Below are 26,526 nucleotides of genomic sequence, written 5' to 3'. Positions count from 1 at the left end.
GCAAGGCTTTCCTATCCTTCCCTTTTCCAAAATTTCTAAAAGTGATAGAGCGAAAAGCCTTCAAAGTGGAGGGATCCAGTCTTCACCATATATCAAATAATTTATTGTAGACAACGCCGAGTATAGGGGCAATGAAGAACAAGCGTGGGCAAGTCTCCCCACTACTCAAACAAAGGACAGAAACATCTGGTGATAGGGCCTTATTAGGTCTTTTCTTCTAAAGCACATCATTAGTATTAATTCTATCACGTGTCACAGTCCAAATAAAAGCTTTTATTTTTGGCAGCTTTGCTTTTCCAAATGAAAGAGTACAAACCAAAAGGATCCTCACTAGGGTTGTGAGTCAAATAAGAGCAAAAAGATTTACAAGAGAAATCCCTAGAAGGATCCAAACTCCAAACCCTTTTATCATTTCCCAAATGAATGTGAAAAAAGAATCAAGCAAACTCTTAACTCATCAATAACTTCTAGACATTGTAAGTGTGATTTTTATCTAATTTTGGTTGAATTTACTTTCTATGTATAGTATAGAAATTTATTTCTTTTAGGAGTATTTGGTCTTATTTTTGAAAGATAAGGATATTTTTGTCGAGAAAATGATTTACAATATTCATGCTCCTATATATAGTATGGAAATTTACTTCATTTAGAGTATTTGGTCGTATAAAAGATTAGGATACTTTTGTCTGCTAATGGATTTCCACTGATATATATTATAGAAATTTACTTCTTTAGGAATTTTCAGTCTTTTTGTTCATTTTGAATTTATAATCAGATGAATTTGTCATTTCGTTGTTATTGGGTTGTGTTGGTGCAAGTTGTTAATGAGGAAGCAATTAAGTACCGTTGATTCTGCTAATGTTACAGCAGTTATCTATTCTTTTGAGATACACGATGTCGATACTCTCTAATATGAATCACAAAAGTTGATGTCGTGTTCTTTTTGTTGTAGTATATATCCACTATCTGAATGACAGTGCTTGGAAGAGCCAGTATAGTTTTTTATATATAAAATGCTGACACTAACTGTAATGTAGAATATTAGAGTCTTTACTTTCAATTTCCTCTTGCTGTGCCTCCACTGTTGGTTGCATGATCTTTCATGATTATCTCCTAAAAGAATTTTCTGTTACAATTGGCTTTTATGTGGTTGTAGTGTGCCAAAAAACTTTTCTGCTAAGCTCTCTAGATCTGATATTCAGAAAGAATTGGAGACAGCGCAAAGAAAACACTGGCAACAGATCATTCTGCCTAGTGTTTTGGAAGTTGCAGATCTTGGACCTTCCTTTGATCCAGATTCAAGGGATTTTGTTATGCGTATAAGGCAAGCCCTTAAGGATTCAGGGAAGATGCAGAAGAATCTGGAGGCTCTTATAAGAAAAAATAGGAAAAGATCTGGTGAGGAAAAGCATTTTGTTGTAAGAACACCAGTTGATGAGTTTATGAAAGGTTTTCCAGAAGCTGAATTGAAGTGGATGTTTGGAAAGAAGGAGGTTGTGATTCCTAATTCTGTTGGCCTCCATTTGTTCCATGGTTGGAAAAAGTGGCGTCAAGAAGCAAAGGCAGGCTTAAAAAGAAATATGTTAGAAAATAGTGACCTTGGTAAAGAGTCTGTGGTCCAACGACAGGTATGTGTTTGCTTTAACAATGCTTACATGGAGGAGAAAATAATTCTATCTGTTCGACTTACTTATAACATTATTTCTTTTATGCACTTTCTTTGAGCATGGGAGTTGCTTTCACAAAAAGGCGAGTAATAGATCTTTTTGTTTCATTTGACCTTCTGACAGCCCAATTATAATTTTATTTTTTGTCCCAGATGTTTTTTAGAACAGTAAATTGAGTTGATGTTTCACATGCTTAAAGAAACATTTTGCAATGTTTCATTAGAAAAGGTTTGCTAGGGTTTTAATTTTTCTTTTTGCCCAACATGTTGCAATTTTGCTGTTATTGTTGTTGGTTACATTGTTGCATTTCAAATTTTTTGTTGTATTGGTAATTGTTTTATGAACTGTGAATTCTGTTTTTTTTTATTTTGTTCTGTTTCTTATTAGTTGTTTCCGAATTCTGATCCATAATTGGTGGTTGCTTTGTTTTCCTTAATTTCACACTCCAAAGCTAAATAAATATTAATATGATTTTATTTTTATTTTAGTCAATCATCACCTTATTTTCATCTGATGGTGATGGAGACAGACTATGAATGTGGTCCTTGACTGGAGGTGGTTTTGCAGAATCCTTCCAGATTGAAGGCTAGGTCTTCAATCTGCAGCTGGAGAGAACAGGCATTGGGGTTTCATTCAGGTGCGGTATAAGAATCAGAGGTGGCAGATTAATCAGGGTTTCATTGTTTGCAACCATGTGGATTTGCAAGTATTTTCTCCGTGTTCATTCGTTGGGATCAATTTCACTGAGAAAGCAATCTGGAAGGATTAGATATTGGGTGACTGTTCAGTCTACTCGCGCTGGCAGATTTCTTGATTTTTATATTTGTTCCAGGAGGTTTGAATGGCCAGAATTGGAGGTTCTTTTGTGATGCTCTGAGGTCAGTTATGGATGTGAAGGAAACACATAAATCTGATCTGCAGTTTATGTCAATTACAGATGGTAGAAGATGTCATGAAAGGAGATGAGAGGGTAGTTAGTAGTTCTAATAAAGTAAAAATATCAAGCTCTGTTGATTTTGTTTTGTAGCAGAAGTGGGTCAGTGTGATCAAGGGGAAAATATTACCAGTGGTTCAGTGAGATGCAGTTTAGGGTCTTCTGTGAGCAAACCATCGTAGAAGACCATGATAGTTGGGCCAGAGAGTAGTGGGTGTTTTGATCTGTTGACCTGTTTAAAGTAGGGTTAATGCGTAATGGGCCTAAACAGGCTGTTGGGCATATCAATAGTGGTTTGCAGATAGGTGAGTCTAAGGGTAATGGAAATTTTTTGTGGGCCTGCTGGGAGACTCTGGGTTGGTGAACTGCTGTGGCCCATTTAATCATGGGGCATGCAGGTAAAGCAGGCTGAAGAGACTTGGTTTGGGGCTCAAATATATATATTTATGATAAAAAAAAGAAAATTCAATAATGTATTGAAGATATAATTACAAAGAATCCTGGATGGGGAATCCTCGTAATGCAGGCGATGCAAAAAATAAGCAAAAGGAAACAATTACATTAAAGCCCCTTTCCAATCCTCTTGAAGATCTGATAACAACATTCTGTGAAAGAAACTGAAAGAATGAGCCCAAAAAGAAGCCCTGAAAGTAACTCTATCCCAAAGAAAAGGCTTAGAATTTATTTTCCGATGAAGATCCTTGGATTCCTTTTGATCCACAATGTCAAAAAAATGGCTAAAACTGCACCTCTCCATAAAATTCCCCCCCTCTTACTCTTAGAACTTTTTTACCATACCATTAAGAAATTATCAACAGCCTTGGGAAGCACTAGAGCCTCCTCAAAAATGGAGAAAAGAGAATCCCAAAGCTGCCTAGTCACCTTATAATGTAGAAAGTAATGTCTCTAGTCTCCCTAGCTTCCAAACACATAACGCAACTATTAGGATTTATGGCCTTGTAAGGTCTTCTCAGTTGCAACAAATCATTAGTATTGAGCCTATTAAAAATCGTAGTCCACATTAAACCACATAAAAGCCTTGACCTCACAAGGAACCTTGGCTTTCCAAATAAAATGATTCAAAGGAAAAAAAGAAGGATTTGGCCTTTTCAACAACTGGGCTAGAAAATATTTTGTTGGGAACAAACCAGAAGAATCTGCAAGCCAAATCCTTGAATTACCACCCATTCAAGGAGCAAAAGAATCTAGTATGCAACAACAAAGTCATAATCTCAACATCTCTCCCTTTGAGATTTCTGAAGAAATGAAAATCCCAGGAAAGAGACCCCCCTCAATAATTGAAGCATTATGTAAGAGGGATAATCTATAAATATGAGGGAACGACAATTCAAAAGATACCTCACCCACCCAAACATCTTCCCAAAAACGAACACGATTCCCGTTTCCTACCCAAAAATAAGTTAGTGGGAAAAAGAATCGAGGTACTTAAGAAATTAATTTCCAAGGACTAGCATAGGAAACATTACCACTACCCCTATTATCCCACCCATTCCTATGCAATCCATACTGAATGACCATGTGCCATAAAGAGCACCTCCAAGGGAAATCTCCAAAGCCTTTACCCACTAAGAAGATAATTTTAGATACCAAATTCCCAAGGCCCAGCGCCCCCCCCCCCCTTTTGCGGAAAACGTAGGTCTTTTCATCTTCTCCCATGAAATGAGATAATCTCTCTTCTCATCCTTGACTCTTGACCACAAAAAATCTCTCATAGTTCTTTCCAAAGCCAAAGCCACCCCACCCAGTTGGAACTATAAAGAGAGAGAAAATAAATGTTCGTATTGGAAAGAAACACGCTGATATGAGTAACACCGTAAAGATAAGTAGGTCTTCTTCCACCCTTCCAAGCTTCTACCACTCTCTCTACTACTGATTCCCAAAAAGAAGAGGAGTTAGGTTTGCCACCTAGAGCTAGAGCCAAGTAAGTTGAAGGCTAATCCAAAGTACTACAATGCAATTAGTTAGCAAAGTCTCTAAAACTATCTCACTCAAATTAGTACCTGCAACCCCACTCTTGGACATATTGATCCCGAAATTTTTTCAAAATTTTTAAGCAAAGCCAAAACCTTTCGGAATTTTGCACCATTGTCCTCGAGAAACAAGGGTATCATTTTCAAATTGAAGATGAGGAGCAATAGTCTCCTACCTTAAGCCCTTGAATCATGGTTTTAAATCGCGGTAGCGGGTAGCGTAACGTAACGGTAACAGGTGTAACGGGAAGCAGGAGTAACGGATGTTACATAACGGGAAGCGGGTGTAACGGCCGTGAATTTTTTTGAAGCACGCACAACCTTGTGCATATTAGCGTACTTGCATGTTTTAAGCTTTTGGCCATTCTTAGAAAGGGTTTTAGTGTATTTTGGACCCTTTAGTTCGAGTAACTAAGTTATTTGGTAAGGGCAACAAGTTATACATTTGTTTTAAACCATCATTGATAGAAAATTACGTATGTGCACGTATTTATACTTCTCATTGTTCTTATCTGTGATAAATTCTTATGTGTGCTAAATGAATTAATAAAATAAAATACATTATACACTCCATTAATCTATTAGACACATAAGACATACGAATAATATAAATATAAAATAGCTAGAAAAGAAAGAAGGTTGAAGTTGAAAAATAAAGAACATAAATATTACATTACTAATATTATTAAAAAAAAAAAAAATCCTAACAAGTTAGTATTTTGAAATTGTTAATTAATGCATCTATTGTGAGTATTTAAAGAAAAAGTAAATTTTGTATCATTGTCATCCTCATTATAATCTTTTCCCCCTCTTGCCACTTGGAATATTGAGAATGATATATGAAAGAGAGAGAAAAAGTGAGAAGAAAAAGTAAAAAATAAAATATTTTTTTGGTGGAACAGTCCTGTAGCGGTTACGTAACGGCCGTAGCGGCCTTTACGTAACGGTCGCGGTCCGTAACGGCCGCTACAGCCGTGATTTTTCTTCTCACCGATTTCGCGGTGTGTAACGGTATCGGTAACCCAAAAAACCTTTACGTAACGGCGTTACGTAACGGTCGCGGCCTTTATTTAAAGCCATGCCTTGAATTACATCAAGACCTTAAGGAAAGGAGACCGAGGATCTCCTTGTCACAACCCACGCAAAGCCCTTAAGCACACCCTAGGTTGACCATTCACAATACCCAACATGGTTATTGAAGACAAACAACCTTTAATCCATTGTCTCCGAACTTTCCCAAGACCCTTTTTATCCATCACGTTATCTAAAAAATTCCAGCTCACCATGACATAAACTTTTTCAAATCCAACTGAAATAAGACTCCACACCCTCCTCTCCTCCTCATGTCCTCCATCACTTCATTAGCAATCAAAACAGCATCTAAAATTTTCCTATCCTGAATGAACGCAGATGGTTCCAGGAGGTGGACTCTTTATGGAGAGTTGCAGGTACGGTTGGGGGGTGGTGGAGTATGATGGTCTTACTCAAGGATTACAAGATGAAGGAGCTTTGAGTTTTGACAATATGATGCTGCGAAGTGGAGGAAAGGTAAGTGTATGATTCAGTTGCTGCTTCTTCAGAAGTGGGAGGTCTTTTTCCGGAAGTTTTGCATAAATAGATGGATAACACATTAGAGGTGATGCTAAGCAATCAGTCAATGCTGATAGACCAGGTACCACCACCAATATGGATACTAAATGGAAGATTCTAGTGCTTATTTTGTGGAGTTTTCCAGGAATCCTCCCAGGTGAATTAAGTGGATAATAACGTGGGAATCTGCAGTTGTTGGAGCTTGGCTAAGGTTCAGTATGGTAAGAACTGTCTGGAAAAGATGGGTCTTGAGGAGAATGTGCGCTATAATGGTGGGTCTAAGCTTGTTAGTGGTGGCTAAAAGCCTGATCAGAATTGGTCTATTGAAGAATATACTAGCTGAGCAAGATGTAAGGAAGAGTTGATGTCGCAAATTCTCTGCATGGTGATCAAATTAATTCTGGTGTGTTTTTGAGTAAACCTTTGTAGACGAATAGTGATGGTATTTTTTGTTTGAAATTTTGAAGGAATTGATAGTGAAAACAGATGAAGCAATTATGAGTGGTGATTTTAGGGAAAAAAGAAATGGGCCGATGAGTCTGATAATGAAAGTGATCTTGATAGTGATTTTGCTTTGATGGTGGCTTATTTTTGAATGGGTTTTATGAACAATTTGGGTATGTTTTAGACTACTATGGTTTTGTTGGAGATATTTCCCTTGTGTGGGCAAGTCTGCTTGAAGGCTTAGAAGGTGTTATTTTCTTAGAGGATGATGATAAGAATCTAGATCAGTAAGCGGATGAAGGGTTGGGGAGGTACTCTGCCTTCTCATGTTTCTCCTAGGGGAAGTCCATGGGAAGGATATTGAAGTTCAACAACAGTTGGATAAGTTGTGTTTCCTCATGGAAGAGAAGTTTGTTTGGATTGTGGTCATAGCAAAGGGAGAAGAGGTCAGAGTGAGCTAATTTGGAGTGTTATAAGAAGAGGCTTCTTCGTTTAGTTTTTGTTAGGTTTTTAGGTCTTTCTTTTATTTTTTGTAATTATTTTTCTTTAGGACTTCCGGTGCTCCTTTAGCTTGTAATTCTTTTCTTCTCTTAATATATATATATATATATATATATATATATATATTTCTTATGTAAAAAAAATTATGGGCCTGTTTAGTTTTGGACAACAGTTTTCATTTTCCATTTTTAGTTTTCCAAAGAATTACAAAAAAAAAACTGCCCATTTTTCAATTTTGCAACATTTGTATAAAAAAACAGAAAAACAATAAAATTTTTTGGCACTCTTCACCTGTGGCAAATTGTTTTACTTTCCATTTCCAATTTTTCAAATAATTATAAAAATGCCACCTTGTTTCCCAATTATGTAAATTTGTATAGGAAAGTTTGAAAACATATTTTTAATTGTTTTTCCAAATTTCTGATTTCTTATACAATTTTTTGAAAATTGAAAAAAAGTGTCACATTTGTAATTATTTGAAAATCTAGAAATTAAAAATGAAAATTGTTTTCCAAAAATTTTCTATTTTTTAATACATATTTTGGAAAACTGAAAAATAAGTTGCCATTTTTATAATTCTTTGGAAAAACAGGCCCTATTTCTTTTCAAATGTTTTACTGAGCATCTGTAGGTCTCTTTTTTTTGCATCACCTATTACCTTTCCTCACATTGCTTTCCTTAAGGTTTATTTGCCATTTTGGGTTGATAGTGCTGGCACGGTTTTGGTGATATATAATTTTAAAATCTGTTTTTAATTTATTAAATACAAAATTATTTATTTACTTATATATCTATTATTGATAAAGAAAATACAATGGCGGTTTCAGTGTTTTTGTGGCAATTTTCAATGTTCATAATTTTATCCAATTCAATATGACCCTACATCATTTACTCTCTTAAAAAACTGAAGGATTTAAAAAAAAAGGATATGTGGGTAATTCAAATAATGTGCCTCTCATATATATATATATATATATATATTTTCAGATAATGGCCACTCATTTACTCACTTATGCGCATTGGCTAGTAATTGAAAATTGTAACCATGCATGAAGATTGTTCTGAAAGAGTTTGGAAGATTATTTTTATGCAAATGAAAAAAAAAATTCAAAAAATTTCACAAAATATATTCAATTAGGTTTTTAGTTTTGAACATTTTTATATGTGAGAACTTTTTTGTATTGCATAAATACTAATAGTTAAAATATATCTTTTTTATTTTTTCCCCCATGATTGTTATTACCGTGTAATTTGCTTTAAAGTGGCCATGATACTTTGTAAACAACAACAACTTGAAAACTAAAAATGTTAAAGCAGCCTATCGTTTAAAAAAAAAAAAATTTAAGTTAAAACAAAACTCTAGTTTGAGTAACTCTTTATCAAAGAAAGGGAAAATATTGGTATCTATGGATCTTTGTATGTAAATAATTGGTTAGATTTATTTACACTAAATTTGAACATAGAAATATAGAATTATGACAAGTGAGATTCAGATTATTTAGCTAACTGCCATTAGGAAACAGCCTCTCTGCATAAAAACAGGGTTAAGGCTGCATGCATTGTGATGACGCCCCCTGTACCCTCACAAAGCAGCGAGCGAGCCTTGCGGCCGAGGATGCCCTTTATAACAGCCATTAATAACTAACTTTATTGTAAATATCACACACATATTTGTTTTTGATGGAGAAATACAATAAATATATGTTCATTTGTTTCTAAAAATAAAATACCACTTAAATTGAAAACAAGGTGAAAATTTGTTGACTCATTCATTTTTTAGAAGATAATAAACATGTTTCTTTTTTATTCCAAAAAACTTTAGCAAATCAAAATGGGGCACATGGGTTGAACATGTGGTCCTTTTATGTATATTTTGTTAATAAATGAAGAATTCATTAATAGAATAACAATATACAGCTAGGAGAATAAGACATCTCCTTAACAAAGACTGGAAAATCCATATAAAAAAATACAAAGAAACAACCTTAAGACTAAAAAACAAAAGAGAGAAAAACCAGCACAAACTAACATTCCAACACATAACGCCAATTGCGCTGAATTCTGAAAAGCTCACCCCTTTAAAATTCCCTCGTCCCACACACCAAAGAGAAGCCAAATAATGTGTCTTTTCCCAAACCAGCAACTGAGACAACTTCTTCTCTAGAAAAATGCATCCATTACGCTCCATCCACAACCCCCAAAAGACTGAAAAAAATCAAATTTCCAAAGCGCTGCCCCTTCATTTTTCTTGCCAAATCCGGCAAAAGACACTGCCAAAAATTCCTCCATTGTCTTAGAACTCATCGAACATTCGCCTAAAATACCAAATAACTTATTCCAAACACCCCAAGAATAGTTACAATGAATGAACAAATGCGATGATGATTCTGAACAATTAAAGCAGAGAACACGTGTGTCTGGAGATATAGCCTTCAAAGGTCTCCTAACCTGCGGTGATTTATTGATATTAGTTCTATCAAGTGCAACGAACCAGATAAAAGCCTTAATTTTAAAGGAGATTTTTGTCTTTCAAATGGAACTACAGAGAGGAAAAGATAAATTAGACCTATTGAAAAAATTGCAAAAATATTTTCATGAATAAACCCCTGAAGGATCTCTACCAAGACTGTCTATCCTCCTCTGAAGAAAAACAACAGTTATTCAACAAGGCTAGGAAAAAGGATAGCTTTACCATCTCCTTATCATTTATTGATCTACGAAAGTGGAAATGCCAGGAAGGCAAAGGACCACTTGGGTCAACAGCAAAAGAAGAAATAGACCCATCTTGGCCTGAGCTCAGGCTAAAAAGGTGTGGAAAAGAGGCGGACTAAACTACATTTTCCAACCAAGGATCTTTCTAGAAACAGATATGACTACCTCTTCCCATTAGGAATTTGATACGGGGAATAAAGAAGGGATAACTCTGAGAGATAGCTTTTCGTGGACTCTTCGAAGAAGATCTAATCTCAAATTAGTATCCCACCCATTCTTGTCTAATCCGTACTTGCTTTTAACAACCAAATGCCACAAGGAGGAATTCTCTAGCGGAAACCACCAGTTAGCCGATAGAGCTGTGTTTTATGACACTAGATTTCCAAAACCCGAACCACTCTCTTGTTTAGACCTACCCATCACTCCCCAACACCAAATGATCCCTAATACCCTTGTTAAGATTTGATTAAAATTTAAAATGAATGACCTAACTTGAAGATAGGTCTCTCCCTATATTTATAATACAAATTGAATACATTCTAATGACAATAATAGCCTTACTAACTCTAACTAATTAACATACCAACACACTTAATAATGATAATACTAAAAGACATACATAACCTCTAACACTTCCCCTCAAGTTGGAGCATAAATGTCATATGCTCCTAGCTTGTTACAAATGATTTTAACACGAACACCCCCCAACGCTTTGCTAAACAAATCAGCAAGCTGCATATCCGACTTCACATAAGTTGTAGTAATGAGATTCTGCACAAGTTTCTCCCGAACAAAGTGGCAATCAACTTCAATGTACTTTGTTTGCTCATGAAAATTGGGTTGGAGGCAATATGAAGAGTAGCTTGATTGTCACACATCAACTTCATAGGCTGAGAATGAGAAATACCCAATTGTTCTTCAACCAAACAAGTTCACAAGCAGTGTGAGCCATAGCTCTATATTTTGATTCAACACTTGACCTTGCCACCAATTTGTTTCTGACTCTTCCAAGAAACCAAATTACCACCAACCAAGATACAATACTCGGTTGTGGAACTTCGGTCGAAAGGCAACCCAACCGAATTTGCATCTGTATATCCATAGATATAAGTGTGACCTTGATCATGATATAAAAAACCTCTCCCAGGCACACCTTTGAGATATCTCAAGATGCGAATTACTGGGTCTCAATGACTTGTCCCCAAAGAATGTAGAAATGGACTCGCAAGACTTGTTGCGAAAGATATATCCGACCGAGTGATTGTGAGATAATTCAACTTTCCAACAAGTCTCTGGAATTGTCCACGATTAGGTAGCAAATCACCCATATATGGCACTAACTTCTTGTTAGGATCCGTGGGTGTATCAATTGGAATAGATCCCAACAATCCAGTTTCATCAAATGGATAAAGAACATACTTCCTCTGTGACAAAACAGTTCTCATACGAGATCGAGATACTTTTATACCCAAGAAGTATTTCAACGGTCCCAAATCTTTGGTTTGAAACTTAGTTTGTAGAAAAAGTTTAAGACTCTGAATACCTTTATCATCATCACCTGTAATAACAATATCATCCACATAAACAACATAAAGGATCCTACTTGATGAAGTATGACAATAAAACACATAATAGTTCATGACACCCCGTCAAAGACCAAACTCAAGTACTACAACACCGAAACGGCCAAACCATGCCTTGGGAGATTGTTTTAAACCATATAGAGCCTTCTTGAACTAACACACCAAGCCTGACTCCCTTGAGCTAGAAAGCCAAGTGGTTGCTCCATATAAACCTCCTTCTCAAGGTCACTATGCAAGAAGACATTTTTCACATTTAACTAATGTAGAGGCCAGTGACAAGTAGTAGCCAAGGAGATGAATAGACATATTGATGTAAGTTTGGCAACTGGAGCAAAAGTATCTGAATAATTGAGTGTATCCCTTAGCAACAAGATGAGCCTTTAGATGAGCCTCAGAACTATTAGGGTTGACTTTCACAGTGTAAACCCAGTGACAACCAACCACAAAATTGTCAGGAGGAAGAGGTACCAAGTCCCAAGTACCATTGTCATGCAAAACATTCATCTCTTCAACCATTGCATCCTTCTACCTAGAATGGGCTAAGGCTTTCGAAATAGATTTAGGAAGGGTAGTTGATGATAGAGTAGTAAAGAAACAATAATAGGAGCGTGATAAGGAGTTATAACAAACATAGTTGGAAATGGGATGTTGAGTACATGTGCATTTACCTTTCTGAGCAGCAATAGGTGGATCAACAACATGGGGAGTATGAGCATTGGACGAGGAAACCAAAGGCGTGGTAGTAGAAGCTAGAAGGGACTCTCTTCCTTGGAGCCGCCGCCGTGAATACACATACAAATTATGACGATCAAGACGATGAGAAGGACTCAAAATACATGGAGACTTGTATGGTTGGTTGGGCAAGGACAGCAAAGTATAATCTGGAAGATTAAGCAAAGGAAGAGACTCATTGAGCTCAGAAACACTCAGTGACTGGGTGTAGTAAAGTGTAGACTCAAAGAAGGTAACATTTGCAGAAACAAAGAAGCGATGCAACACATGACTATAGCAACAATATTCCTTTTGAGTATTGAGTAGCCCAAAATGACACATTTTATAGCACAAAGATCCAACTTATCCACCCTAAGAGTTAGTTGATGAACAAAGGACACACACCCAAATATGCGAGGAGGGAGAGAAGATAAAGGTGAATTAGGAAAGAGAATGGAATAGGAATTTTACCACTATGAACAGGGGATGACATTCTGTTGATCAAATGACAAGCATTTTGTACAATATCACTCCAAAACACTTCGGTACATGCAATTGATAAAGTAAGGTGCCAGTGATTTCAATAAGATGTCTATTTTTCCTTTTGGCAACCCCATTTGTTGAGGAGTATGATCATAGGATGATTGATGAACAATATCAAACTAAGTCATATAAGTAGTGAATTGTGCACTGAAATACTCTTTGGCATTATCACTTCGAAGCATTCGAACTGGCAAACCAAATTGAGTCTTTATTTTAGAACAAAAGGCACAAAATGCATGAAATAACTCAGAATTATCTTTTATTAATATAACCAAGTCATTCTTGAATAATCATCCACAAGGGTTACAAAGCACCGTGAACCGAATTTGGACACAACCCTACTAGGACCTCAAACATCAGAATGAACTATAACATAAAAGGGGTTGCAGCCCGTTTATTGACTCGGGAAGCGAAAGGAACACAATGGTGCTTTCCCAATTGACAATACTCACGCTCAAGACTAGACACAGAACTCAAACTAGGAACAAGACATTTTAACTTTTCCAATGAAGGATGACTAAGGTGACACTGAATTTGGGAAGGTGCGGCAGCAGCAGTGCAGGCGGTAGAAGGAGATAGCGGCTCAAAGTGATAAGAGTCCACTAGCTTCCCACCCTTCGCCAATTGTCTTCCTCGTCTTAAAATCATGAATAACCACAAAATTAAGGAAGAATGCCACTGAACATTTCATGGATTTATTAATTTTTCTAACGGAAATAAGATTGAAAGGAAATTTGGGAATATATGAGACTGAAGGAAGACAAATAGAAGAAGTAGGGTTTACAGTCCCAATTCCCATTACTGCAGTGGTGGATCTATTATCAAGAGTAACACAAGGTAAATTTGCAGGATACTGAAGAGTGGAGAAGAAGCTAGGTATACCTGTGATATGATCAATGGCAGCGGAGTTTATGACCCAAGGACTAGGACGAGAAGTGCTAGCGCACTGTGGGATTACCTGTTTTGGCAAGAGATGCAATGGGAAGAGAAGCTTGTTGTGACGCTTGGTACTGCTGGAACTTTTAATACTCTTCCTTTGACATAGATACAGTATGTTGCCCCCCACTCGGCCCCAAAGGTGAGGAGTTGGTGGTGGCTGCATTGGCTGCCTCCAAAGGTGTGAAGTCGGTGGTGGCTGCATTGGCAACACGTGAAGGTCTACCATGAAGATCCCAACACTGCTCAATAGTATGATTACTCTATCCACAATTAGTGCACTTGTGAGGAGTACCTCTACCTCATCAGTCTCTACCACTACAACCACTCGAACCACCTCGATAACTTTTGCAGTTGTTTGGTAGAGAACTAGAATCACCTTGTGTAGAAAAGGCTGTCCTCTCAGAGCAAGATGCTAGAGCAGGAGAATGTTGCTAAAAGAAGCATGAAGGACACGAGAATAAACATCGGAAAATGATGGCAGCTTGGCACTACTAGGTATCTGGGACCAGATTACCTTAAACTCAGGTCTCAAGCCTGCTAGAACACGAAGAACTGTCATTTGCCTGCTCTGCTTCTGCCTCTCACGAATGTTGGTAGTTATAGGCTGCACGACATTAAGCTCCTCATGAATACGCCTCATCCCTTCAAAATAATCTGCAATACTCCTATCTCCTTGTTGTAACTGAAAGTATTCTTGGGATAAATCATACATACATGTAATGTTAACATAAGCCCAAATCTCCGTGCACGTATCTAGATGCATACATATTTGTGCAATCTGTGGCTCCATCGAATTCCATAAGAGGGAAACAATCAAGGCACCTTCTTGAACCCACATGTCTTTTCTCTTCTCATTAGAAGGATCAAATTGGAGAAAGTGGTTCGATTTTCCTATTGCAGCTAAATAAACCCAAACAGCTTTAGATCATTGAACATAGTTCTTTCCATCCAACGTTTGAGTCGTTATTTCTGGCAACGATGTTGGAAAAAAATTTTTGGGATTCATAGATTCCATCCCAAGATTCCCAACACTCACAAATCAGCAACCACACCAATGTCAAGCAAGAAAAACAATCAAAACTAATCAGGACAATCACAAACTATGTGAAGCACCGACACAACCCCAGATGAGGTGAATGACTCACGGATGGATATAGCACTGCCAGAGTCTCACAACTGAACATACGAATGCTGCCACTGCACCAAAAAACTCACAAAGAAGCCTTCACAAACCCTGAACCGAGGTTAACAGAATACCACGAGTGCATGGTTGAAAAAAGTTAAATTTTTGAGCAAAAAAACAGGCCTAACAGCTTGATAATATTGTCTAAGGAAGGAATCAGAACATGGCAGAGGGAAAAAAATTGGAAGAAAAGGTGGCTGGAAATTCATTAACGTGCTGGCACGTGCGGTCGGCTCTGCTGGCATTTGGGGGGCGCGTGGCTGTGCCTCCGGCGATTAGGCTTCTTGGGGTTCTGTTTATGGGTGTATGGTTGGTTTTGTGAAATAATGTGGGGTGGGGGTGGATGTAGAAAGGATGGCCGTGGGAATGATGTTTTCCGGCGACGATTGAGGGGAATAGGGCTTAAGGTTGGATCACCTCTGATACCATGCTAAGATTTGATTAAAATGAATGACTTAACTTGAAGATAGGTCTCTCCCTCTATTTATAATACAAATTAAATACATTCTTATGACAATAATACCCTTATTAACTCTCACTAATTAACATACTAAGACACTTAATAATAATAATACTAAAAGACATAAAAAACCTCTGACAACTAGAAATCCCTCATAAAATGTGGTCCTTTTATATTACAACTAAAATTCAAAATTTGATGTAAAATATCTAATTAGTCCATGTAAATTAATTATTTTTAGTTCGAAAGCACCAAAAATTATGATTGGTTTTTTTGAGCATTCTCTAGTCTGTCTACTCCGGCATACTTTTCTACAGTATATATTATGAATATATTAGGGATAGAGTATATATAGAGATGAATAGATATAGTCAATTATTTCTGGAAAATAAAGTATTTTAAAATTTATAATAGGAGTAAAAAAATTGGTAGAAATTTATGGGGCCTGTTTTTTTTTTAAATGCATGATAATTTTTTAATAGAATAAAAGTGATTTTATTGAAGAGAAAAGAAAGTACAAGAAATAGCATAAAAAATCCTCCTTAGAAGATACAAGACCTAAAAAAGAAAAAAAGAAAATCAAAACAGAACCGTTCACCGATCATAAAAAATCAAAACAGAACCGTTCACCAATCATCCTGAAAGTCTGAAAAAGAGTCCTCTGAAACAAGGAGCTGCAAAAGCCCACAGCAAGGCCAAATACTGAATCCTATTTTGGAGAAAGTTGGGTTTGTCCAACAGTGGAGGAGTTTTTGGCAATATCCTTTGTTGGGTTTGGTAGGAAGAAAAAATTGCATTATGAAATTGTGCTTTATTTGCAGTTTTTTGGGGTTTGTGGAAGGAACGTAACTTGCATTTTCAGGGAAGAAGTTATCATATTTGCTGGTGTGGGAAAAGGCTCATTTTCTGGCTTCTTTATGGTGTGTGCCTGTGTGGGTAATGGAAACTTCAAAGGGATGTGTTTTTTAGACGTTCAGCGCTATTGGCATTCTCTTCTTAGGCATGCTGATTTTCTTTTGCTGCTCTTTGCACGTTTTGGTTATCTTTTCTTTTTTTGGTTTTATCTGGGGGTTCTCAGATTTTGTTAAGGAGAGATATCTCTACTCCTGATTGTACATTTTTTCTCCATCTAATGAATTTTTTTTCTATCCAAATACTGAATCCTATCCCAATGCATAGATGAGGGAATCTTATTTGCCGTGATTTTACATGCTAAAAAACCTTATAAATATGTTTCCTTTTCTTTTAAAAATAATTGTACCATATCAAAATCAATATAAATAATTGGTCAAAATATGTGTGCCTCTTGATAATGAAATTTATTAAAATGTAGAGTAGGACATCTTATTGGCATTTATAGATTTAATTAAAATTTTAATTTAAAATCACCACAAATTAGGATTACATTTTGAAGTCCAAAGAATACATTCATTGGAATCACACTGAAAGACCTCTCCTTACCACAGGCATTTCCTACATGCTTGCTCACAAATATAGAGCTCTTCTATAAGCTTGAAGCTTTCTATGAGGATCATTTGGACTTGGTTCATCTAAATGATTGTATGAACTGGATTGAAAAATCTGCTGTCTTGTTAAAGGACAAATTAGATGCTTTTTCTATGATGATTTATGTCAAGAATCTCAATAAAATAATTGCTCGTCAGAGTTAGAACTGTCCAGCTATAATGATATTTTCTTTTCATATTCTTTGAATGATGTAATAGTCTTCTTCTGGAAGAACAAGAAGAGTATACCATATTTTTCAGTTAGAAGAAGAAAATTATTAAAAAGGAAGGAAGGCAAAAGAGCTAGAGGAAGAGATATCTTCCAACAAGTAAAAAGAAAATAACAATTATAAAAGCGCATCCCCCAATCTCTTTTCAAATCATTCGAGGATACATCCCGAAAAATCCTAGAAGTCAAAGCCTGAAAGCAAGCAGAAGTCCGCGACACTTTCCCTTCCTTACTCCTCCCAAGTTCCAAAATCTTATCAACAGAAAATCATCCACCATGTGAAGGGGCACCCACATCTCATGGGCAAGGGAGAAAAACTTGAACCAAAGTTGCCTAGCCACCAGACAATGAAGAAATAAATGATCATTTGTCTTCTTAGAAGCTAAGCACATCAGACAATTATTTGGACGGAATGCTTTATCATATCTCTTCACTTCATTATTGTTAATTTTGTTAAGAACCAAAGTCATTAGTTTTTTGGTAGAAAAAGAAATTATATAAAAGATAAGGAAGAAAATATCGTAGTACAGTAAGGAGGACAAGACATCCTCCTAGAAGAAATAACAAACAACAACAAAACCAAGCCTTAAGTCCCACTAGGTGGGGTTGGCTATATGAAACCTTTTCCGCCAATTTATGCGATTATGGACCATTTCTATCCTTCTAGAAGAAATAAAGAACCAAAATTTTCTTTTTGTATAAAATTAAAATTGAAGAAATCAAGTTTGAGAAAGAATTCAGTTTATATTAATGTTTTAAGGCAATCCAATAATATTTATACAAGTTAACTTCAAATTTAATTATTTTGGATGGATTAGACATTGTGATGAGAGAGATGGATTCTCCAATATCTTAATTGCTTTACAATCCAATCAGTTCAAAACTTTTGTGTCTTAAAAGATGGTAATCCAAATATTGAGGTGCAGGGTTGTGTTTTTAGCCTCACTTTGGATTTCTGCATCTGGTGCTTCAAGGGTGTTTCATTAAGTTGCAATGTGGCACAGTGGCATGCAATGAGTCTGGAAGGCTTTGCTTCTATGGGCATTTTCCTTTTCTATTGTAGACATTCTTTTATTTTTTCCTTTAAAATTTCACTTCTTTTGTACTTCTTCTTTCTTTAATATATTTTTATATAATTGAACAAAAAGGTGCAAGTTTGTCGTATTTCTACATCCCAAAATTTGTGGTTGAGTTTTCTCCAATGTAGGGAACCATGATGCAAAGTATATTTAATGAAGCCTATAATAAAATTCCTTATAACATAAGTGTTATCATTGGCATTATCTTCCTTTTCTCTCTGCCCCCTTGTCCAGGGTTTGGAATAGTAGAGATAATCAGTGTTATTATTTGTTTCCCTTGTAGAAATTATGTTTTTATTTCTTGTCAAAATTGCCTGTGACTTTATGATTTGTTGGGCCTGTAATTAAGCATTTGTAAAATTATAGAGGCAAATAATACCCTTATTTTTTCTTTGTTTCCCATTAAATTTTAATTTTAACAGCCCCCTTTTTGCGAAGTATGATTCATTTTGGATGGTGGTTATTTTATGCACCGATATTGTAGGAAAGAGTCATTTTGGACCGGGACAGAGTGGTGTTTAATACTCGGTACAACGTAGAAAGAAATCGATGGGAAATGGACCCAATCGCTGTTCCTTATGCTGTGTCAAAGAAGCTAATAGAGAATGCTCGAATTAGGCATGATTGGGGTGCCATGTATATTGTACTAAAGGGGGATGACAAGGAATATTTTGTTGATGTCAAGGTTATGTATTTGTATTTTCTGTTTCAGATTCTGATGTGAGTTTTCTTTGGTATGCTTCTAATTTTGGCATTCTTACTCCAGGAATTTGAAATGCTATTTGAAGATTTTGGTGGGTTTCATGGTTTATACTTGAGAATGGTTGCCTCTGGTATTCCTGCAGCTGTTGAATTAATGTGGATTCCTTTCTCAGAGTTAGATTTTCAGCAACAGTTTCTCTTGATTATGAGGTTGTCTCATCAGTGTTTGAATGGATTATGGAAGACTAAAATTGTATCATATGCAAGACAGTGGGTTTTTGAGAAAATAAAAAATATAAATGATGACATAATGATGATGATTGTTTTTCCCATCGTGGATTCTATCATCCCTTTTCCGGTATTTATTCGATCATATTAGTTTAGTATTTTTTTTAAACTTCCATTTTCACTAATTATTGTTACGCATATTGACCCAAAAACAGCCCAAACTATGGCCAAAAGTTCAATTTTATTCCCTGGCTTCAATTGTTGCAAATTGATTCCTGACTGTTGTTGCATTATAGTAAACCGTCATTGCATTAACAGTGGTATTTTTGCAAGAAGGAAAATGTTTATGAATGAAATTGCAATAGTCGAAACTTTGGAACATTTTTGAAAATTTGGACAAAGTTTGAAATTTTTGATCATTAAACATCATTTTCATTTTTCTTTCTTACAGTCACAACTTCAATAGTTGCTGTTCTATTACAGATGAGGATGCAATTGGGGATGGCATGGCCAGAAGAAAAAGGTCAAATTGTTGACTCAACATGGTACTTGAAGTGGCAGTCTGAGGCAGAGACTAGTTTTAAATCTAGGAAAACAGATGACATCAACTGGTTTTTATGGTTTTTAATTCGGAGCATCATATATGGATATGTGTTGTTTCATGTGTTCCAGTTTATGAAGAGAAGAATTCCAAGAATTCTTGGGTATGGGCCCTTACGTCGAGATCCAAACCGGCAGAAATTACAAAGAGTGGTAATATTTTATTTTATTTTTTGCTTTAATCCCGGTGACTAACTACAGTTTTTTTTTTAAGAATTAGGAATTAGAAATGTTGTCTGAGGGGTAAGTTGGCAACTAGCTGATCCTTGCCAATTGATTTTCTTTCCTCATGGTTGAAGTTGTATTGGTGCCTTAGATTCTGATGCTCGAGTCTGATGTTCAAATACTTGAAATTATGTGAATAATCTATGGTGCAAAAGAATAAAAAATAAAAAAGGGCAGCCCGGTGCACAAAGCTCCTGCATATGCGGGGTTTGGGGAAGGGGGCGGACCACAATGGGTCTATAGTTCGCAGCCTTGACTCTCTCATAAGGGTTTTCTATATCCAAGCCTGAAGGTTAGAGAATCAAATGACAAAAATAGTCTCTTTGCACATGGAGGTAATACTGCATACATTTTTCCCTGGGAGACCCTTGTTGGCGTGACAGCCTAGTACACAACCCTCCTGCAAAAGGGAGGTCCAGGAAGGAACAAATGCATACAGTTTTATACCCAAGTGTGGAAAGACTGTGATTCCAATAATGGGAAAACATACTGATCCACTATGGCGTGCCCTCTATGCCGAATGAAACTCAATATAATAATAAAAAACATGTGCTAATGTAATTGAATCTTATCCAACCTTTCCAGCTCTAGAGTATTTCACTTGGCAGTTCAATTGATTAAATTAGAGCATTGTCCTGAAAATTTCACCAAATCTCATTTATTTTGATCCATATGATATTCTATAATTATAGTAAATTTCATTAGTGGGAAAAATTCGAGGACAATATTTTTTACTTATTCTTATAATTGCATGATCAAAACGCTTGAACTTGGAGAATCGAATTAGGTACCATTGAAGTTTGCATATATATATATATATATTACTAAAGGGTTTTTGGCATTAATGAGGAATAAAGCTTGATTTGAAGCATGTAGTGTTCACAATATTTAGGTATCCTTAGAATTCACAGTGGGTTAATAGGTTTAAATTTGAGTACAGAAGTGTGTTTGGGAATGTGTTATATACATTAAAATCATGAGGTATTTGCAGTCTTCAACTAGCTCATCTGTACTGGCCGGAAAAGTACTTCCCTTATTCTCATAAGGAAGATTGGTTGTACTATAGTGCATGTTTCTTTTTCTGGATCTTTGGTGATCTAGTTGAATGAGTGCAATTGTTCTTTATAAATTCTTGCAGAAATACTACTTTAAATATAGGGCAAAGAGAATAAAAGGAAAGAAGGAGGCTGGCATTGATCCAATAAGAACAGCCTTTGACAACATGAAGGTTTGTCACTTATTTTTTGTATTCTAGTATCTCGAGAATCTTTAAAGAAGACAACTTGCCTAATCCATGTCTGGTCAATTCTGCAGAGGGTAAAGAATCCACCAATACGATTAAAAGACTTTGCAAGTATTGAGTCTATGAGAGAAGAAATTAATGAAGTTGTGGCATTTCTACAGAATCCTCGTGCATTCCAAGAAATGGGAGCTCGTGCACCCCGGGTATGCTATTCTCAAGATATCATGCAGAGTGTCAAATCTTTATTTAATAGTATTTATATTTTATCCTTTGTCCAAAATATAAAGCCTTGTTGCAAGTTTTATTTCACAAACATTTGTTTCTTTCATTTTAGTTGGTATAAAAATTGATTGGTATTGTAATGAATTTGAGGATTTGTTGTTAGGTGTGTTAACTGAAAATCAGGCAATTAGGCTGTAAATAATGCCTGATTAGGCTGTAAATAATGCTGAAAATCTGGCAGCATTTAAGTGCTGAAAAATTATGCAACAACTATGTAAGTCTCTTCTATATAATGAAAGCAAACCTGATGGAAAGGGCATTCAGATCAAAATTAACATGGTATCAGAGCCCCTCTTCTGATTCAGTCGTTTTGGTCTTTTCATGGGTGTCAGCATTCTCTGTGGTGTCCACTTTGGTGGTTTTGAGTTTTGTTTGGGGCTGCCGGAATTTTTTTTTTAGTTGCGCACGCTGTCCTTTGTTGCGGGCTAGTCATCTTGGTATTTTTTCTCATGGTGGCTGCGCATCTTTGTGGCTGTCGCCAGTTTCTGTGGTGGTCAGCAGCTTCAATTCCGCCTGGTGTGATCGATAAAGGTGATGTGTTTCTTCCTATGCTGTGTCGTTTTTCACACAGGGCAGGTATTTCGAGTTAGGCTTCCGTGTTTGATCTGGGCCTTCCATGTTTGATCTGGGTTTTTTTTTTTTTTTTTTTTAAATTTTTATTTATTTCTGCTAGGCTTTTGTAATCTGGTTGTGTCCGTGGACCTCTTATTATTTGGATTTTGACCTGATTTGAGTTAGACTTGCCGTTTATTTGGTTGACTGCTTGGGCTCATTTTTTTTTTTTGTGCCTTTCATCATGTCTATTGAAAAGACTATTATTCGATTTACTGGAAAGAATTTCTCTACGTGGGAATTCCAATTTAAAATGTTCTTGAAAGGGAACGAATTATCAAATCATATTGATAGTTCTTCTCAAGTTCCCATTGATGAAAAGGAATTTGCACATAGGGAGGTCAAGAATGCTAAGGCGATCTCTTGGCTTTTGGGGACGATTGAGTCTCACCTTGTGACCAATTTTCGCTATTTTATTACGGCTCAGGCTATGTGGGATTATCTCCACCGTATTTACCACCAAGATCACAGTGTTTGGAAGTTCCAATTGGAGTTGGAAATTAGTAATTACAGTCAAGGTAATATACCTATTCAACAATTTTATGATGGTTTTATTAATCTTTGCAGCGAATATTCTCCTATTGTTCATGCTAAGGTTTCCCCCACGACACTTGTGGCTCTTCAAGCGGTTATTGTTGAGAGTCAATGCGATCAGTTTTTGATGAAACTTTGACCTGAATTTGAGCCTGTTTGAGCCAGTTTATTGAACCATAATCCGGTTCCTTCTTTGGATATTTGTTTGGGAGATTTATTGCGTGAAGAACAGCAGTTAATTTCTAAGGTTGTGAATGTGGCATATGCAGCACAAGGGAGAGGGAGGAACAAGTTGCAGTGTTTCAGTTGCAAGGAGTTTAGTCATATTGCTCGTAACTTTCCTAAGAAAGTTTGTAACTACTGCGAGAAAGAATGTCATATCATCAAAGACTATCGAGTGCGGCCTCAAAATTGCCAATCCCAAGCTTTTCAGGCTGCTGTTCTGTCCTCTTCTTCTTCTTCTTCTTCTGTGCTACCCACTATAAGCTCTGACTTTTCTGTTCTCGCACCAAGAATGGTCCAATAGATGATTGTGTTTGCTTTTACGGCCTTAGGCCTGCAAGGTATGACTACTAACTCAACTTCTTGGATTGTTGATTCGGGTGATTCTAATCACATGACTGGTAATATGACGGGTCTCCATGGTGTTTGTAAGTTTAGAGGCACGCAAAATATTCATATTGCTGATGGCTGTACTCTTCCAATTACTGCTGTTGGTAATTTGGGCTCTTCATTTCGCGATGTTTTTTGTCTCTCCTGGATTGTCTACCAATTTGATTTTTGTTGGACAATTGGTAGATAATAGCTGTGATGTTCATTTTTCTCGTGGTGGTTGTCTTGTGCAGAATCAGGTGTTAGGGATGGTGATCGCAAAGGGGCCTAAAGTGGGACTTTTATTTCCTTTACAGTTTTCTATTCCTAATGTTGGTTCTCTTGCTTGTACAGCCACTGCCAATACTAATGAAGTCTAGCATAAGAAGTCGGGTCATCCTAATTCTGTTGTCTTGGCTCATCTTATGAAACATGGTCTTTGGGCAATAAAGATTCCTTTTCTTCTTCTCTTATATCTTTTGATTGTGCTACTTGTTGTCTTGGTAAAAGTAAAACTTTATCTTTTCCTGTGCATGGTAGTCGTGCTTCTAATTGCTTTGAGATTGTGCATATTGATGTTTGGGGTGTGATTCCTATTATTTCTCATGGTTCGTATTGTTATTTTGTGACGTTTATTGATGATTATGGTCGATTCACTTGGATATATTTTCTCCACTCTAAAGCTAAAGTGTTTTTTGTCTTTCAAAAGTTTGTTCCGTTTTTCGAGACACTGCTTAGTGCTTGTATCAAAACTTTACGTTTCGACTCATTGGGGGAGTACATGTCGTAGTCTTTTTAGATTTTTCTTCAGCAAAAAGGGATCATTTCCCAACATTCTTGTTCTTACACCCCCAACAAAATGGAGTCATTGAGTGTAAGAATCTTCATCTCTTAGATGTCATTCCTACTTTGTTGATTGATTCTTCTGTACCTTCAAGTTCTAGGTAGAAGCTTTATCTACTGCTGTCTATTTGATCAATCGTTTGCCTACTGCCACTCTAAATTATGATTCTTCTTATTTTCGATTATTTGGCATATCTCCTGAGTATCAATCCTTTCATACTTTTGGATGTGTTTGCTTTGTTCATCTACCACCTATTGAGCGTCACAAACTTGCTGCCCAGTTTGTCATGTGTGCCTTTATGGGATATAGTCCTACTTAGAAAGGATTTGTTTGTTATGATGCTCATGCAAACAAATTTCGATCTCTCGGAATGTGTTTTTCTTTGAAAATCAATATTTCTTTCAGTCTGGGGTTATTTCTGATACTCCTATTACTCTTTTTCCTGCTTTTGATGATGTTTTTTCTTCTATAGAGCGATTTAAACTAGGTGTGGTGTATCATCGACGTCTTTCTCCTTCTTTAATACCCCTTCCAGACACTGATCCGTCATCTGATTCTGCGGTTCCTCGGCGCTCCACTTGGGTTACACATCCACCGGATAGGTATGGTTTTCCTCATACCTTGCTTATTGCCACTCTCGACATTTTTTCTGTTCCTCACTCGTATACCCTGACAACCACCCAAGCATGTTGCCAGTAGGCTATGCAAGAAGAAATCCAAGCTCTTCAAGATAATCACACTTGGGATCTTGTTACTTGTCCCTCTGGTGTCAAACCTATTGGTTGTAAATTGGTGTACTCAGTCAAGTATCGGTATGATGGGTCATTGGATAGATATAAGGCACTTCTCATGGCTCTTGGGAACCGGCAGGAGTATGGTATTGATTATGAAGTGACCTTTGCACCTGTTGCCAAAATGACTACTGTGCGGATTATCTTGGCACTTGCTGCGTCGCAGGGGTGGTCTCTCCGGCAGATGGATGTGAAGAATGCTTTTCTACATGGGGATTTGAAGGAAGAAATCTATATGTCTCCACCTCCTGGCATGTTTGCTACACCTTCCTCAGAGTTTTGTCGGCTACGCCGATCCTTGTATGGACTGAAACAGGCTCTGCGTGCATGGTTTGATAAATTTCGCTCTACCTTGCTTGCTTTTCATTTTACTCAGAGTCAGTTTGATTCCTCTCTCTTTCTTCGCAAGACGTCCGGAGGAATTGTATTGCTTCTGGTATATGTTGATGACATTGTAATTACTAGCTCTGATACTAAGTTAATTAAGCAATTACAACATCTCAAGGCCTCTTTTCACATAAAAGATCTTGGTCTCCTTTAATACTTTCTTGGCCTTGAGGGCAGCTTACTCCGATTAATATGTTGTTACACTAGCACAAATGCACGCAGGAAGTGATTTCATTGGCTGGTCTCCAATCGGGTAATTCTGTTCTTACTCCCTTGGAGGTAAATCTTAAGCTTCGTTAGGGGGGCGTCCCCTACGAGCAATGCATTGCACTTTTACCACTTGGGTGTAGCGAAAAGTGGGCGAGGGTGGGCTAGGTCGTCGCCCCGAAGCGATGCACTATGTCGCGCCCAGATACGGTGTCAAATATGCGAAGCTTGCTGTATCATTCTGGACGTGGGCAAGTAAAGACATTAGTTCAGGAAACTAGGATTAGATTAGCAACTTGGAATATAGGGATACTAATGGGTAAAAGCATGGAAATTGTGGACACAATGATAAGAAGAAGAATGAATATAATTTGCCTTAAAGAAACTAAGTGGGTGGGGGAGAAAGCTAGAGAAATTGAGAAATCAAGATTTAAACTTTGTTATATCGGAAAAGAAAAACAGAAGAATGGAGTAGGAATTATTGTAGACAAAAACTTAAAAGATAGCGTTGTTGATGTAAATAGAGTAGGGGATAGAATTATAAAAATCAATATGGTATTAGGACAAGAGATAATGAATATCATTAATGCTTATGCTCCTCAAGTCGACTTAGCAGAAAATCTTACGAGACAATTTTGGGAAGATATGGATGGTTTTATACAAGGCATACCAGGGACTAAGAAAATATTTATAGGAGGAGATCTGGATGGACATGTTGGATAGGATAATAAAAATTATGAGAGGATACAGATACATAGAGGATATGGATATGGATATGGAGACAAAAATGAGCCTATGGAGATGATCTTAGACTTCGCTATGTCATATGATTTAAGTATAATGAATACTTGCTTTAAGAAGGAGAAAAACACTTAATAACCTTTAAAAGTGGACAAAATAGAAGTCAAATAGATTTTTTTTTAACTAGGAGGGTAGATCGTTTATCAAGCAAGGATTGTAAAGTTATTCCAGGTGAAAGCCTAACCACGCAACATAGAGTTTTAGTGTTAGATATATGTATTAAAAAATGGAAGCAAAAAGATAAAATAAATCAGTGTAAGAGAACTAGGTGGTGGAACCTAAAAGGAGAAAATATAATAAAATTTAAAGATAAAATGATCAAAGATGGGGATTGGACTATAGAGGATGGGATAGATACAAATACTCTTAGGAGTAGATTAGCTAGCTCTATTAGAAAGATAGCAAAAG

General features: G+C 36.6%; 1 protein-coding gene across 1 annotated transcript in view; it reads left to right on the top strand.

Moving 5' to 3' along the window:
• LOC131154130 (probable inactive ATP-dependent zinc metalloprotease FTSHI 5, chloroplastic) overlaps nt 1–26,526 on the top strand; it is a 136,125-nt gene that overhangs the window by 3,506 nt on the left and 106,093 nt on the right. Inside the window, exons 2-7 of the mRNA XM_058106666.1 lie at nt 1,157–1,628; nt 18,556–18,756; nt 18,838–19,131; nt 19,485–19,754; nt 20,965–21,054; nt 21,141–21,272. Of these exons, the coding sequence (XP_057962649.1) occupies nt 1,157–1,628; nt 18,556–18,756; nt 18,838–19,131; nt 19,485–19,754; nt 20,965–21,054; nt 21,141–21,272 (1,459 nt within the window). The remainder of the gene's footprint in view (nt 1–1,156; nt 1,629–18,555; nt 18,757–18,837; nt 19,132–19,484; nt 19,755–20,964; nt 21,055–21,140; nt 21,273–26,526) is intronic.

This window comes from Malania oleifera, chromosome 4, assembly GCF_029873635.1.
Source record: "Malania oleifera isolate guangnan ecotype guangnan chromosome 4, ASM2987363v1, whole genome shotgun sequence".
Classification (NCBI taxonomy): Eukaryota; Viridiplantae; Streptophyta; class Magnoliopsida; order Santalales; family Ximeniaceae; genus Malania; species Malania oleifera.
This window is presented reverse-complemented; position numbering and strand designations above follow the sequence as displayed.